The sequence below is a fragment of the Hylobates moloch genome, unplaced genomic scaffold (assembly GCF_009828535.3).
Source record: "Hylobates moloch isolate HMO894 unplaced genomic scaffold, HMol_V3 SCAFFOLD_16, whole genome shotgun sequence".
Classification (NCBI taxonomy): domain Eukaryota; kingdom Metazoa; phylum Chordata; class Mammalia; order Primates; family Hylobatidae; genus Hylobates; species Hylobates moloch.
This window is the reverse complement of record NW_026652291.1, coordinates 46,993,095-47,011,002: the sequence shown is the minus strand read 5'-3', so window position 1 is coordinate 47,011,002 and position 17,908 is coordinate 46,993,095. Positions and strand designations below refer to the sequence as shown.

General features: G+C 37.1%; 1 protein-coding gene and 1 pseudogene across 11 annotated transcripts in view; both read left to right on the top strand.

The window, feature by feature from the left end:
• Window positions 1-17,908, top strand: part of KIAA0586 (KIAA0586 ortholog) — a 122,905-nt gene that overhangs the window by 85,142 nt on the left and 19,855 nt on the right. For all 11 annotated transcript variants that reach the window (XM_058429480.1, XM_058429479.1, XM_058429478.1 and 8 more), the window contains one exon: window positions 1,988-2,093. In XM_058429480.1, the coding sequence (XP_058285463.1) occupies window positions 1,988-2,093 (106 nt within the window). The remainder of the gene's footprint in view (window positions 1-1,987; window positions 2,094-17,908) is intronic.
• Window positions 10,484-11,888, top strand: LOC116456196 (heterogeneous nuclear ribonucleoproteins C1/C2-like; annotated as a pseudogene).

The window sequence follows — 17,908 nt, the reverse complement described above, 5'->3', positions numbered from 1 at the left end:
AAAAAAAAAATACTGATTTTATTTATATAAAATTTTAGAAAATGCAAACTAATTTATAGTAATAGCATTTCAGTTCTTTTTTGGGGACAGTAGGAGGTAGAGGTGGAAAGGGCAAGAAGGAGAAGATAAAAGGGTGTGAGAAAACTTTTGAGATTGATGGATATGTTTATGGTATTATCTTGATTGTGGTGATGGTTTCATGGTTTATAGGTAGGTCAAAACAGCAAATTGAAAACTTTAAATATATGCAGTTTATTGTCTGTTACATATATCCCAATTAAACTTTAAAAATAAAAGAAAGATTACTTCCTTTTAATTGATGGCTTGTTTTAGAATAAAACTAGAATGTGTTACCAGAAGAAAGAGCCTCAAAAAATTCCGTTGTTAGATTTCTTTAGCTAGCAGGGACGTATGGTTAGTAATAATAGCACACATTTATAGTGCTAGATGCTGTTCTAAGTTGTTTACGTATTTTAACTTATTTAATCCTTATAACAGCCTAATGAGGTAGTTGTTACTATTATCCCCATTTCATGAATGAGGAAATTGAGGTATTGAGCAGTTAAATAACTTGCCCAAGGTCAAAGCTAGAAAATGCCTTACCCAGATTTGAACACAGGCAGTTTAGCTCCTGTGGTCACAGCTCTTATTCGCTGTGAGTAAGTAAGGAAACCAACAGAAACATTCAAAGTCTCAGCAGCCAGAGCCAGAGGTAGTCCTAGTACCCATCTTAGAAATACACACCAAGGTAATACTTCCTTCAAGGCAGAAACATACATGACTAACGGCTCTAAACTTGGAAGACCAGAGTTAAGGCTAGTTATTATTACTGCAGCTTAGAGCTACTAATTTTTACCCCTAGATAAAGAGGATGCCTGTCAAAGGTGCAGTGATTACATTGTGTCCATGTGGACAGATATTTCAGATTCTTCTATGGTTGTGTTTATTGATAAGGGTCCAGGGACTTCTTTTTAAGTTCTTGTTAAAGCTGTTTTCAGGGGCTCCTGTAATAGTTGTTTTCAGGGGCTCATTTATAATTAAGCACATAAAATAGGAAAGAGAAGAAAGAAAATCAACAATTTGTGATGTGTGATTATGAAGAGATTTGTGACTACTGTAAATTTCAAATTTGGTTATGTTATAGGTAAGGGAGAGAGATGATAGTGCTTATGATGGAGCGTGTTTCTTTAATGGCAAATGGAAGATAACAATACCTACTCACACTTCTGAGAATTAAATGATGTTACTATATATAAAAGCTCTTTGAAAATTACAGTGCATTATGCAGATTTTCATTTTATGCAAAAAGTGGTTATATGGAAGAGTTTGCTGCCAAATTAAGTTCTTATCCTGTCTAAATCCATTATATGTATATAAAGTAGTTTGATTCATAAGTAGCTCTGAATTCTCTAATAAAAATAGACAAGGCCGGGCGCGGTGGCTCAAGCCTGTAATCCCAGCACTTTGGGAGGCCGAGGCGGGCGGATCACGAGGTCAGGAGATCGAGACCATCTTGGCTAACACGGTGAAACCCCGTCTCTACTAAAAATACAAAAAATTAGCCGGGCGTGTTGGCGGGCGCCTGTAGTCCCAGCAACTCGGGAGGCTGAGGCAGGAGAATGGCGTGAACCCGGGAGGCGGAGCTTGCAGTGAGCTGAGAGCACGCCATTGCACTCCAGCCTGGGCGACAGAGCGAGACTCCGTCTCAAAAAAAAAAAATAGACAGAAATGACTTGGATATTTGAAATCTGTATATATGATCCAAATCTTTTTAAAGGTTTTTTTTTTTTTGCAGCGTCTTTTCTTTTGTAATATGTACCTCATCACCTATTTATTGGTAGAAGTGCTAATAAATAAAAGGCAATAAAAAGCAACTAGAAAGCAAGCATATTATTAAAATTTTATAAACACTTGAATAATTTGACTTCTCAGATTTTTTTAAGTAACTAAAAAATAATATTATGACTTCATATCTTAAATTATTTAGTACCAACAAAAGCAAAATCAGGATGTTAAGCAAGTTGAACACAAACCATCACAAAGTTACCTACGTGTTAGAAATAAATCTGATATTGCATCTTCACAGCAACAAGGTAAGACTTGTTTTTATGTAATAATACAATAGTTTGATACTTGTCTGAATATTGAACAAATATAAGAATTCTTTACTTTTGTATACATCCCACTGCTCTCTAGGTTTTTGTTTTCCACTAAATGGACTCATTTAGTCCATTTACATGAAGAATCGGTATTGTATTTGACTATGTTAGTTTGTTCTTTTTACCAGTAAACACTATTTCTAGTGGATTTTTAAAACTCTTAGCTGGTGTCTTTCCTTTACCCTTGCCTTTTAGTTCTTGTTCAATTGAATACCAAGGTCTTTTTATCTGTATATAGGTCTGTTTGAAGTTATAATATGTTAAAGGCAGGAATTATGGCTGTTAATATGCTTTGTAAAGCACATTATTTAGTGCATGGTGATGTTGGCCAAGTATAACTTAAAAGCAATTGCCTGTCATATTACATACTATGCTATGGATGACCATATCATAGTTCTTTATCAAACTTGTGTTGTTACCTTTAATTCCACAGTCAGCATTCAAGCATTTTGATGTTGTCTCTATGTTTCTACAAGGCTGTTGGCCTTGTGCTTTGTTTGCCATCTTGCTTCTTAGTCATTTACATTTTATATAACCTAAAATCTGAAATTTGGCAATAGAAATTAAGATCTCTTCTGTTTAAAAACTTTCTGCCCACAATCCTGGAAGAAGTATTAGAAATATTTTGAGAAGTGGAATTTTTCTTTTTGCTTTTGTAACTGTGATTTTTATTTAATTTTCAAATAATATTTAATTGAGCAAATGCATATTATTGAATGCTGGTATAATTGCAGATGTAACTATGCATTTGGTGTTTTGGGAGGGACCTAAATGAGGAAGTACTCAAGATAGTAAGATTACGCCACTTAAGGTTTAGGTTTTCACTCTTCCATTTGTTGTCTGTTCCCCTCTTGCTCCAAGTTTTCAGAACTTTGTCCTCCTGACCCTTTTTTTCTTTAACCTCACCATAGTACGTTAATATTAATGTACTATGGAAAATGCCTATAAAACTCTTCTTCTGGTGATTTAAGAATTAATCATGATAGTATATCGATATGGGCAGATAAATGTTTCTAAGATAATGTCACAATTTACTTCATGTTCTTCTACTGAGTTCTTATTTGTGAACTGTCCTTCACAGTCAATGATAGTTTCTTTAATGTTTTTAAAAATCAATCATTTTTGACATTATAAATGAATTTCATTTTCTTGGGGATGTTGTATGTAATGAAATAATTATTTTTCTCAGCTGATAGGAAAATATCTCTGGTAAGATGTTAGCTGGTAGAAGGAAGTTTTATGTGGAAAGGGTTTACAACAGTTGGATTTAATACATTTGAAATGTTTTACATTTAATTTTACATCTAATACAAAAGGTAGGAGAGCAGACCTATACCAGCCTTGACTAAGACAAATAAATACCAGTGGGCTATAAAGAGAACATTTTAAATACAGGTGAAGTCTTTCACTCTATAATTGGTACATATCTTTATACTAGAAAATTTCTTGAATGAATATGATTGCCTTGGCAAATATAGTCAGTTATGACTTTTTTCCCCATAGATTTTGTGGGTTTTATTATTATTTTTCTCTGATGAAACTCTGAGACATTGCCAAATGTTCCAGAAAATAGAAGTCAGAGTGCCAAAATAATTCTCTGGAGCTCTCAGGACTTTGGGTGACCTTGAAGGAATTCAATCCTCTCGTACATAGAAACCTTGAAGATAATGAAGGAAATTCACCTTATCACAAGGGAATTAAAACCACATCTTTTCTAGCAGATAAATGCTTCCAAGAATACTAGAACCCCAAATTTTGGCTATTTCAGGGGGAAGTATCATGTATTTCACTTGAAATGTGTAGTAGTTTAATATATGGCTATAAAGAAAGAAGCAGTAACAGCTGTTTTAATGATCATCCATTAAAAATTAACTGAAGAATGGTAGGACACAGATTCCAGCACTGTATTGCTAGGAACTTAGTAAAGTACTTAGTTTTTTTCCCCCTTGATTATTACTTTCAGATTTTAATATAAAAGAGAGGAATTCATTGTTCTGACAAATGGTATCTTTGGAGCCTTTAAGAGTAAAACCTTTTTATTTGGTATTGAATTTATTGGGTCTATCTTTGACCATGTGATACCACTTATCTGATTCTATGTACTGATTAATGTATCTAACAGTTTTATAGTGAAAGTACTTTTTAAAAAAGTATTTGAATGGTCATTTCTATTTTTCCCCCTTTGCTGTGCAAGTTAATTTTTACTCATCTTTTGCTATACAAGTTAACTTTCATCAGTACAAATGAGAGGCTAGTTTTAAGTCAATTTATTTGTGATGAGCCCAGGAACAATTAAATTCTATAAAGTAATGTATTAAAACAGTACACTTTAAAAATTATTTTCCTTCTGTTTTTCTCTTTACATTTTAAGACCACCATAATAAATTATCATTACAAAGTCAAACATACTATGTACTACTATCAGTCAATAGGGAAAAAATAAGTCATATGTTTTATGTTAAATGCTATGATAGATTGGATTGTCAAATTTGCTTGAAAAAAATCAGCAGTTTTCAGTTTTTCTTATTTGTAGATTACACATGTTACTCAGAAAATAAGTATCAAAGTGCTAGAAGTAATAGGTGTAATTGCTGTTATTTGTCAAAATCAGTTTACATTTTTGTGGGAAATACAGAATCACAAACATTTCTTTCTGGCATTATGTCCTGAGTTAAATTCTAGAAAATTTAGCACCTTTTATACTCATATAGCTGTGATGATGACTTTAAATATGTGAGCATTAGGAAATTCAAAGCTTATATATTCCTAGAAGCTAATTTTGACCACGTGCGCAAATTATTTTTCTTTTTTAGTAGAATGGTGCATTTTTTGCCTTTGTATTTGAAATTTAGCTAAATTACAATAGCTATCAGAACTACAATTGACCTTAGTAATTTCAAAACCATAGTTAAAAGGGTTTTAAGTTGATTTTTAATAATCTTAAGATATGATAGGGATTTCAGAACTATGTGTGTGGATCTCTGATAGGGAGGGGTTGGGGCACAGACTAATAAGTGTGCCAAAAATCTGTGAATCCAAATGTGTAACAAGCATTGTCTGAATAAATGTCCACAAATCCACGCTATTATTGATTAACAAAAAATAAATTCACTTTGAAATGTTGCTGAATTTGGGAGTTTTGTTTCCACCTAGGATGAGGAAATTGGAAAACTTGTCACTTTCACCCTAACTGTTATAAAATGTCAGATAAACTACAAAATCATTAACATTTCTTGAACCCATCAGAGAGCTTCTGATGCAGAGCAACTACGTAGCCTAAAGTCCAAGGAAAGACAGACTCCTCCAAAAAGAGATGAGACACAAGCACTGTCTCACTTGTGACAGAGCATGGTTACAGGAAGAGACACCAGGCACCAATCAAGCAGATAAGAAGTATTTAGTTAAACTTTTTAAGTGGATTTCTAAAGGCCAAGTGTAGAACCATTGGTAGTCAGAGATACAAGTGGAGTTCACACCCACTTGTAGGCATCTTCTGCACAGACCTCTAGAGAAAGATTGTGGGGAAAGGCAGAGAGTCTCTGTCACTGGTGCAGGCCTGAATGAGGGGAGTGGCTGTTACTGCCAGAAAGACAGGATGCCCCACTTTGACCCTTCTTCTTTAAGAACAAAAGCCTTAAGCCACTGAGGAAGGGGCAACACATCTGTTATTTCCAGGGTATAGGTGAAAACCTATTGTGGCTGGGGGAAGGGTAAAGAAAAAAAAGAATCCACTCCTGGTGGAGAAGAAGGAAATAGTCTTGGTCCCACAATCTTTTATTAGCACGATTAGAAGTTTCTTATTGTTGGGAGAGTGGTTAGAAACTGTCCTGCACAAAATTTGCCAAAGGGACAGGGTAGAATTTAAAATGTCAGTTCCCTCCAAATTGATCTATAGATTCAGTGCAATCTCAAAAACATTCCAGCAGGGATTTCTGGGTAGAGGTTGACAAGCTGAATCTAAAACTCATAAGAAAATGCAGAGGACCTAGAATAGCCAAAATGACTTTTAAAAAGAAAAATAAAGTTGGAAGATTATACTATATAACTCTAAGACTTATTATAAAGCTACAGTAATCAAGACAGTGGGATATTGGCATAAATATCAATGGGATAGAATAGAGAATTAAGAAAAAAAGTCCACACATTTATGATCAGTTGATCAATTGATTTTTACAAACGGGAAAGACAATTCAATGGAGAAAGGATAATCTTTTCAACAAATGGTGTTTGGACAGAGCTCATCTATATACAAAAAAAATGAACCTCAATCTATATTTCACAAACACACAAAAATGAGCTAAAAAATGGATCATAGATCTAAATGTAAAGCCTAAAACTACAAAACTTCTAGAAGAAAATTTAGGAGAAAATGTTTCTTTGTGACCTTTGGTTGGGCAAAGATTTCTAAGATATTGCAGAAACTATTGATAATTGGACTTAATCAAAATAAAAATTTCTATTCTTCAAAAGACAGTGTTAAGAGAATGAAAAAGGACAAATCACAGACTGGAAGAAAATATTTGCAAATTTGCTTTCTGATGAAGCAGTTATGTCCAGAATATATTTTTAAACCTTACAAAACTCAACACTAGGAAAACAAACAACACAATTTTTAAAATGGATAAAAGATTTGAACAGATACTTCACCAAAAAAGATATTTGGATGGCAAATAAGCACATGGAAAATTGTTCAACATCATTAGTAATTGGGAAGATGCAAATTAAAAATTAAATACCACTGAATACCCATTAGGTTGACTAAAATCAAGGAAACTGATACTACCATGTGTTGGTGAGGATATAGATCAATTCTAATTCTTATACATTGCTGGTGGGAATGCAGAATGCAACTTGCACCTTGGAAAACTGTTTGACAGTTCCTTATAAAATTAAACGTAAATTTACCATATGACTCAGCAGTCCATTTCCTATGTATTCATTCAAGATAAATGAAAACTTATTTTCACACAAAACCTGTGCTCAAAGCTTTTTTAGCAGTTTCTTTTATAATTACCCAAAACTGGAATCAACCAAAATGTCCTTCAACAAGTAAATGGATAAACAATCTGTGTGGTACATCCATACAATGGAATAGTACTCAGCAATGAAAAGATGTGAACTACTGATACACACACAACAGCACAGATGAATCTCAATTGCATTAAATGTAGTGCAAGAAGTTAAAAGGCTACATACTGTATGATTCCATTTATATGGAAAAGGCAAAATTTATTGGAAAAGGCAAAACTATAGATACGGAGAACAGGTCAGTGGTTGCCTCGAAGAAGAGTTTGACAACAAATGGCAGGAGGGAACTTTTTTCCATTTGGATGGAAATATTATATATCTTGATTGGGGTAGTGTCTATATAACTAAGTATTTTTCAATGGTTAGTTTTACTGGTTATAAATTATACTTCAATAAAATCATGTATATATTACTGAGTTTACGACACTTCTTTTGCTTATTATGAATTTTCTTAATTAGCTTGTACTAAAAGCTTATCACTTGGGAAGGTATAAAAGGTTTTGTTGTTAAAAGGTGTGTAAATGTGATACTGTATTACATTTATTTACTCTTACATCTTTTTCTTATATTAACACTTTAGGAGGAGATAGTTTGACATATTTATAATACAGTATATTTTCAATACAATGTAAATTGGATTTTTAGGTGTTCATTTAAAAATACATTCCATTTAGACTAGAAATCTGAAACATTTATGTTTTATAATTAATAGTGACTAACTGGAAACAAAGAAAAATTGTATATGCTAATAAATCTACAGTGGAAATACTCTTGTTTAAAATTTTGTTTTTTAGATTTCAGAAAGGGAAGAACTGTCAGCTCAAAAACTTGTGTTTTTTACTGGCACATCCAATATAATGTGTAATCAACACAGTTTAACTCAGTAAACATTAATTGGGGGCCCTCCACACTCTGCACTACTAAGCTTCAATGCCTTTCTGCATTATCTTCTTTCCACCCAGAGTTTCCTTCTCTCCCCACTTTTATATGCCTACAAATTACTTAATCTTCAACATTCAGCTCCATCTTTCTGAGTTCTTACTGAACCTCCGATTGAAAACGTCTTATTCATTTTAACCCACTCTCTTCCCCTAGCTCTTTTCTGCCTTGAACATAATCATCATCTTAACAACAGTTTTTTGCTGGGCACAGTGGCCCACACCTATAATCCCAACACTTTGAGAGGCCCAGGCGGGTGGATCACTTGAGGTCAGGAGTTCGAGACCAGCCTGGCCAACATGGCGAAACCCCATCTCTACTAAAAATACAAAAATTAGCCGGACGTGGTGGCACATGCCTGTAGTCCCAGCTACTTGGGAGGCTGAGACATGAGAATTGCTTAAGCCTAGGAGGCGGAGGTTGCAGTGAGCTGAGATTACACCACTACACTCCAGCTTGGGCGACAGAGTGAGACTCTATCTCAAAACCAAAACAAAACAAAAAATGGGAATACATTTACCAGAGGTTTGCTAGGTATGTTCTATGTTAATTTCATTTATTCATCACAATACCATGCCATGCAGGTAGTTTTGTTTGTTTGTTTTATAGACATAGAGTCTCACTGTCACCCAGGCTGGAGAGCAGGGGTGTGATAGTTCATTGCATCCTCAACCTCCTGGGCTCAGGCAGTCTTCCTGCCTCAGCTTCCAAGTAGCTAGGACTACAGGTGTGTGCCATCATGCCTGACTCAGGTAGTTTTATTCCTGTTTTACAAGAGAGAATGATAAGATTCATGAAGGTTAACTAATTTTCCCAAAGCACACAATTTAGAAAATGAAGATCTGGAATTCCAGCCCAGATCAACTTGATTGCAAAGCTGATGCTCCTTTCCTTGTGTAATACTATTTATTGAATAAGCATTTAATAAATATTTATCGTGTGACTTAACAGCTTGTTGACAAGAGCTGCTTTTATCATCTCTGTATTCCCTGGACTGATTATTTAATATTCCAAAGAAAGTGATATATGGGATAGTGTTGTGATTTGTTTTTAAGATATGTTATCAGTTTCTTGTTTAAGAGAGCTTGTTTCCCACTGTAGCACTGTGGTGATCAGTAAATGTTCATGGAATTGAATTTGATGATTACATCATTTGCTATTAACCCCAAACAACATTTAATTCTGTTATTTAGTAATAAGACGGAAGAAGGAAGGGAAGAGAAAAATGAGAATATTTCATTACAATCATTTTTCCATTACTGTCTCTTTTTAATGTAGACAGTCATGCAAACAGCCACAGTGGACTAATCTAAGGTGATTTTTATTTGCTTTTCCAAAAGATTGATTTATTTTATAGTATTAACATAGATTTTTATTCTTTGAGGACAAAATAGTTGAACAGAGGGTAGGGGCAGCCGAGAATATGCCCAAGGGTGGGGAAAATTAAATCAGCTTAGATATTAGTTCATGGGCAATCTTTTTGAACTTTAGATGAGAAAGAAAAATCGTGTGGACATTCATTCACTCTTTCTTTTTAAATTGAGATATAATTCACATACCATAAAATTCTCCCTGTTAAATTCTCGGTGGTTTTTAGTATATGCAAAAAGTTGCTGAATTACCATCCCTTTCTAATTCCAGAACATTTTCTTCACCCTAAAAAGAAACTCCATATCTATTAGTAATTATTTTCCATTCTACCCTCCCCAACCCTATCCCTGCCAACCACTAATCTACTTTCTGTCTCTCTGGATTTCCCTATTCTGGACATTTCATATAAGTGGAATCATACAAGATGTGGTTTTCTTTTTGGCTTCTTTCATTTAACATAATGTTTTCTTTTAGTTTTGGGGTTTTTTTGTTGTTGTTGTTGTTGTTGAGACAGAATTTTGCTCTGTCACCCAGGCTGGAGTGCAGTGGCGTGATCATGGCTCACTGCAGCCTTTGACCTCCTGGGCTCAAGAAATTTTCCCACCTCAGCCTCCTGAGTAGCTGGGATGGCAGGCGTGTGCCATCATGCCCGGCTAATTTCGTTTTCATTTTTTGTAGAGACAAGATCTCACTCTGTTGTCCAAGCTGGTCTTGAACTCCTGGGTTCAAGCAATCTGCCCACCTCAGCCTCCCAAAGTGCAGGGATTACAAGTGTGAGCCACCACACCTGGCAACATAATGTTTTCAAGGTTCATTCATGTTGTAGCAGGTATCATTACTTTATTCTTTTTTATAGCTGAATAATATTCCATTGTGCATTCATTCTTAGGTTAATCTTTTTTAGCATCCCTTTACATAAAGTCCCATAGAAAGTGCTGTGGCCCTAGAGAGGTGGATCAAACAAAGCATCTGCTCTCCGGGGATAAAAAGAAGAAAGGCCATTTTGTGAAGAGATGAAGACTGAGCAGTTGTGGCTGCCTTGCCGACCTTGAGCAGCAGTTGGCTTCTCCACATAGTACCAGGGAGTAGGAGTCTCAGAATCTAATCTCTTCTGCCTCCCCATTTCTGTGAGATTTTTTTGATCTTCAGTTACATTTTCGGCTTTGTGAGAAGCTTCGTCATCCAGCACAGTGGCCAGCAACGTTACCGACAAGACAGATCCTCACTCCATGAACTCCCATGTGTTCCCTGGGAATCTCAACACTCTTGCGCTCAAGAAATCTGATGTGGAGGCAATCTTTTCAAAGTATGGCAAAATTGTGGGTTGCTCTGTTCATAAGGGCTTTGCCTTTGTTTAATATGTTAATGAGAGAAATGCCCGGGCCGCTGTAGGTGGAGATGTACAGCTCCTCTTTTGACTTGGACCATGACTTTCAACAGGATTATTATGATAGGATGTACAGTTACCCAGCACATGTTCCTCTTCCTCCTATTGCTCGGGCTGTAGTGCCCTCGAAATGTCAGCATGTATCAGGAAACACCTCATGAAAGGGATAAAGTGGCTTCAATTCCAAGAGGGGACAGCGGGGATCTTCCAAGTCTGGAAAGTTGAAAGGAGATGACCTTCAGGCCATTAAGAAGGAATTGACCCAGATAAAACAAAAAGTGGATTCTCTCTTAGAAAACCTAGAAGAAAATTGAAAAGGAACAGGGGAAACAAGCAGTAGAGATGAAGGATGATAAGTCGGAAGAGGAGCAGAGCAGCAGTTCCGTGAAGAAAGATGAGACTAATGTGAAGGTGGAGTCTGAGGGGGGTGCAGATGACTTTGCTGAGGAGGACCTACTGGATGATGATGACAATGAAGATGGGGGATGACCAGCTGGAGTTGATCAAGGATAATGAAAAAGAGGCTGAAGAAGGAGAGGATGACAGAGACAGCGCCAATGGCGAAGATGACTCTTAAGCACATAGTGGGGTTTAGAAATCTTATCCCATTATTTTTTTACATAGGTGCTTGTCTAAGATCAAATTTTTCACCAGATCCTCTCCCACGGTATCTTCAGCACATGCTCACTGTTCTCCCAATCCTTGTCCTTCCCATGTTCATTAATTCATATTGCCCTGCGCCTAGTTCCATTTTCACCTCCTTTGATGCCCTAGTAGTTTTGTTAAGTCTTACCCTGTAATTTTTGCTTTTAATTTTGATACTTCTTTATGGCTTAATAAAAAGGATATGTGGTTTTTATCAACTGTCTCCAAAATAATCTCTTGTTATGCAGGGAGTACAGTTCTTTTCATTCTTACGTAAGTTCAGTAGTTGCTTCCCTAACTGCAAAGGCAATCTCCTTTAGTTGAGTAGCTCCTGAAAGCAACTTTGACTTAGAAGTATGTGTATTACACCCCCACATTAGTGTGCTGTGTGAGGCAGTTCAACACAAATGCAACAACATAGTTTTGTGAATGAGAGCTGGCATGTCAAATGCGTCCTCTAGAAAAATAATTAGTGTTGTAGTCTTAAGATTTGCTTCTAAAGTTGATACTGTGGGTTATTTTTGTGAACAGCCTGATGTTTGGGAACTTTTTTCCTCAAAATAAACAAGTCCTTATTAAACCAGGAAAAAAAAACAAAAAAAGAAGAAAGGGGTAGTTGAGAAGAATAATTTCTTTAAAACACTGCATCTCAGAAATAATTTGTTAGAATACTATTAAATATGAAAAGGCAAACATCTTTCTATAATTAAACTGTCAACTTGTCACTGTTTTCTTATAGTGCTGAAAAATAAGCGTGGCAACAAGTGTGTTAGGTCAACTTGCAGATTGTTTTTATGTATATACATTTCTTACATTTTATGTGAGGATGTTTGGATGAGAGAGGCATAATCCATATGAGAAAAAATATTTCTCTGGCACAATAATGGATTTTTAAACATAGGTGATTCTTTTAACTGTTCCAATGTGAAATGATTTATACTTTTTATTTAAGAGATAGAATATATATATGCATATCTATATATAATATCTATATCTATGTCATATATATATAATCTAACAGACAAATGTGCGTAACTAAGGGTGATCCCTCAGAATGAGCAAAATGCATAAAGGATTGACATGGAAAATCTGTTAAATAAGACATTGAATATTATGCAAGGATTTCTATAACATTTTTACTTGTTGGTACTAAAAGTAATTTCCTTTTCAATATAGAAGCATTTTAATTGTGGAAATTATTTAATTTCCTTTTTGTGGAAATTATTTAATTTCCTTTTTGTGGAATTAATTATACACTGTGTATGGACAGCTTGGGTTTTTCTCATCTTTTTGACATTAAACACATCTCACCAAAACCACACACGAGGATTGTTTTGAAGACTTGCCAACATTCAAAAAACCTCTTCAACCCCTTCATTGTTCTTAACCAGATTTCCTGAAACTTGACTTTAAAGTTTTTATTACGATTTTTAAAATAGATATCAAATTGATATAAAATATAATTTAAACTATTAGATCAATTAGTAGCCTTTTTATTCAACAGCTATTACAAATAATTTAACCTTATAATCACAGAGGTAAATACAGATTTGATAAAAATCTTTACATTTTGATATTAATGAGGTAAATACTTAAGACTTGGGAGCAGAGGAACCATCTCCAGTTCAACAGAACCAAAGGTTGTGATTACAATTAGGAGTAACATCTGATCTTACTTCTAGTTGAATATTATTATTATTATTGAGATGGGGTCTTGCTGTATTCCCTAAGCTGGTCTTGAGCTCTTGGGCTCAAGTGATCCTCCCACCTTGGCCTCCCAAAGTGCTGGGATTACAGGCATGAGCCACCACTCCCGGCCTCAGTATTACTTTTATTATACCACAATGCCCTCCAAATTAACTACAAGTTGATGTATTACAAATGAGAATTATTCTTCTAATCAACCTAGTAATCATTTACTAAAAATGTTTTAGTGATTTTAATTTTATATAAATTAGGCAGACTATTTCAACCAGATAACAGTGGATTATTCCACTAAACCAGTTCTACCCTTTTTGTTCATATAATGAAAATAAAAAGAGAAGCTTGATTATTTCAGTTCAGAATACATTACCCTCAAATAAATTCAGGCCAGAGATGCAGCTACGCAGCTGTCCAGTGTCATAAAAAAGCAATTCACCGGTGAGTGATCTCTCCATTCAGAAGTGTGCAGTCTTAATGTATGGCTGTGAGAAACTGTTATTTTGTGATCTTTTTACTAAAAGCTTGACTGAAAACTAAAATAAATTAATAAATTAGAACAGAGAAGTGATATAGTCTTATTATACATATAGGATGAACCACTAGTAGATTGTTAGTCTCTAATACAGTATTACTCAAACTTTAACAGACATAGAATTCTCCGGGAGTATTTATTAATAAAATGTAGATCCTAAAGTGATTGTTTGCCTGAGATGGGGCCTGGAAATGTAAACATTAAACTAGTGCCCCTGGTTATTCGGATGCAGAAGAGGGAGGACCACCCTTTGAGAAACACTGATTAAGGACTCCAGTTGTTTTTGATGATTCTGTTCTATTTAGAATTAGAGGCACTTTGGAGACAAATTGCGTGAGTTCAAATCCTAGCTCCTCTATTTACTAGCTGGTGACCCTGGGCAAAATACTTAACCTCTCTGCGCTTTTCTTATCTGTAATATAGTATAGATATTTCATGGTAATTAAAGACATAAAATACACTTTTACTAGAACCTGACATATATTAAGAGCTATTAAAGTGTTAGCTTTGCTCATTGCAACCTCTGCCTCCCGGGTTCAAGTGATTCTCTTGCCTCAGCCTCCCAAGTAGCTGGGACTGCAGGTGCGTGCCACCACACCCAGCTAATTTTTGTATTTTTAGTGGAGACGGGTTTTCACCCTGTTGGCCAGGATGGTCTCTATCTCTTGACCTTGTGATCTGTCTGCCTTGGCCTCCCAACGTGCTAGGATTATAGGCATGAGCCACCATGCCCAGCCCTGAAAGTGTTAGCTTTTATTAGCATGACTGTTTCTAGGGAATCTCTCCTTTTTGAATACTCATGTTATAATCAGCTCTCCTTTAACAGATAGGAAATGAACCTATATTTGTCCTAAGCTTTAAAGGATGCTGGTGAGGAAATGCTAAAGATGGTACATGTTCAATATAGTGTTAGGGAGATAAATTAACTTTCAACAAAATTGTTTCTCTTCAGCAAATATATTTCAGATTATATGTATAAGATATATCTTAGGGACCTGGACAAGATGGCTGAATAGGAACAATTCCAGTGTGCAGCTCCCAGCGAGATCAATGCAGAAGGTGGGTGATTTCTGCATTTCCAACTGAGGTACCCAGTTCATCTCACTGGGACTGGTTAGACAGTGGGTGCAGCCCACGGAGAGCAAGCAGAAGCAGGGTGGGGCGTTGCCTCACCCACGAAGCACAAGGGGTCGGGGAACTCCCTCCTGTAGCCAATTGAATCCATGAGGGACTGTGCCGTGAGAAACGGTGCTTTCCAGCCCAGATACTATGTTTTGCCATGGTCTTCGCAACCTGCAGACCAGGAGATTCCCTCAGGTGCCTACACCACGAGGGCCCTGGGTTTCAAGCACAAAACTGGGTGGCCATTTGGGCAGACACCAAGCTAGCTGCAGTTTTTTTTTTTTCATACTTCGTGGTGCCTGGAACGCCAGCAAGACAGAACCATTCGCTCCCCTCGAAACGGGGCTGAAGCCAGGGAGCCAAGTGGTCTGCCTCAGCGGATTCCACTGCCACGGAACCCAGCAAGGTAAAGATCCACTGGCTTCAGATTCTCGCTGCCAGCACAGCAGTCTGAAGTCGACCTGGGATGCTCAAGCTTGGTCGGGGGAGGGGCATCCGCCATTACTGAAGCTTGAGTAGGCGGTTTTCCCCTCAGTGTAAACAAAGATGCCAGGAAGTTGGAACTGGGTGGAACCCACCATATCTCAGCAAAGCAGCTGTAGCCAGACTGCCTCTCTAGATTCCTCTGGGCAGGGCATCTCTGAAAGAAAGGCAGCAGCCCCAGTCAGGAGCTTATAGATAAAACTCCCATCTCCCTGGGACAGAGCACCTGTGGGAAGGGGCGGCTGTGGGTGCAGCTTCAGCAGACAAATGTTCCTGCCTGCCAGCTCTGAAGAGCAGCAAATCTCCCAGCATAGTGCTCGAGCTTTGCTAAGGGACAGACTGCCTCTTCAAGGGGGTCCCTGACCCCTGTGCCTCCTGACTGGGAGACACCTCCCAGCAGGGGTTGACAGACACCTCATACAGGAGATCTCTGACTGGCATCTGGCGGGTGCCCCTCTGGGGCAAAGCTTCCAGAGGAAGGAACAGGCAGCAATCTTTGCTGTTTGGCAGACTCTGCTGGTAATACCCAAGCAAACAGGGTCTGGAGTGGACCTCCAGCAAACCCCAGCAGACCTGCAGCAGAGGCACCTGAATGGTAGAAGGAAAATTAACAGAAAGGAATAGCATCAACATCAACATAAAAGGACATCCACGCAGAAACCCCATCTGAAGGTCACCAACATCAAAGACCAAAGGTAGATAAATCCACAAAGATGAGGAAAAACCAGTGCAAAATGGCTGAAAATTCCCAAAACCAGAACGCCTCTTCTTCAAAGGATCACAACTCCTCGCCAGCAAGGGAACAAAACTGGATGGAGAATGAATTTGATGAATTGACAGAAGTAGGCTTCAGAAGATGGGTAATAACAAACTCCTCTGAGCTAAAGGAGCATGTTCTAACCCTTTCTGTTTCTTCAAATTAGCTCTGGAAAGGACTACAGAAAGCTGGGCTGTAATTTCCCTTTGCTTACTCAGTTCATCTAAACCTAAATAGTCTGAGTATATTGCCTTAATCAAAATCACGTTTTCTCCTCTTTAATTCCTTCCCCCATAATAAAGGAAGCTAAGAACGTTGAAAAAAGGTTAGACGAATTGCTAACTGGAATCACCAGTTTAGAGAAGAACATAAATGACCTGATGGAGCTGAAAAACAGCTCGAGAACTTTGTGAAGCATGCACAAGTATCAATAGCCAGACTGATCAAGCGGAAGAAAGGATATCAGAGATTGAAGATCAACTTAATGAAATAGTGTGAAGACAAGAATAGAGAAAAAAGAATGAAAAGGAATGAACAGTGCCTCCAAGAAATATGGGGCTATGTGAAAAGACCAAACCTACGTTTGATTGGTGTACCTGAAAGTGATGGGGAGAATGGAACCAAGTTGGAAAACACTCTTCAGGATATTATCCAGGAGAACTTCCCCAACCTAGCAAGACAGGCCAACATTCAAATTCAGGAAATATAGAGCATACCACAAAGATATTCCTTGAGAAGAGCAACCTCAAGACACATAATCATCAGATTCAACAAGGTTGAAATGAAGGAAAAAATGTTAAGGGCAGCCAGAGAGAAAGGTTGGGTTACCCACAAAAGGAAGCCCATAAGACTAACAGTGGCTCGCTCTGCGGAAACCCTACAAGCCAGAAGAGAATGGGGGGCCAATATTCAGCAGTCTTAAAGAAAAGAATTTTCAACCCAGAATTTTATATACAGCCAAACTAAGCTTCATACGTGAAGGAGAAATAAAATCCTTTAGGGACAAGCCAATGCTAAAAGATTTTGTCACCACCAGGCCTGCCTTACAAGAACTCCTGAAGGAAGCACTAAACATGGAAAGGAAAAACTGGTACCAGCCACTGCAAAAACATACCAAATTGTAAAGACCATTGACACTGAAGAAACTGCATCAACTAATGGGCAAAATAACCAGCTAGCATCCTAATGACAGGATCAAATTCACACATAACAATATTAACCTTAAATGTACATGGGTTAAATGCCCCAATTAAAAGACACAGACTGGCAAATAGGATAATGAGTCAAGACCCATCAGTGTGCTGTATTCAGGAGACCCATCTCACATGCAAAGACACACATAGGCTCAAAATAAAGGGATGGAGGAATGTTTACCACGCAAATGGAAAGCAAAAAAAGCAGGGGATGCAATCCTAGTCTCTGATAAAACAGACTAAACCAACAAAGATAAAAAAAAAGACAAAGAAGGTCATTACGTGATGGCAAAGGGATCAATGCAACAAGAAGAGCTAACTATCCTAAATATATATGCACCCAATACAGGAGCACCCAGATTCATAAAACAAGTTCTTAGAGACCTACAAAGAGACTTAGACTCCCACACAATAATAGTGGGAGACTTTAACTCCCCACCAATATTAGAACAACGAGACAGAAAATTAACAAGGATAATCAGGACTTGAACTCAGCTGTGGACCAAGCAGGCCTAATAGACATCTACAGAACTCTCCATGCCAAATCAACAGAATATACATTCTTCTTAGCACCACATCACACTTATT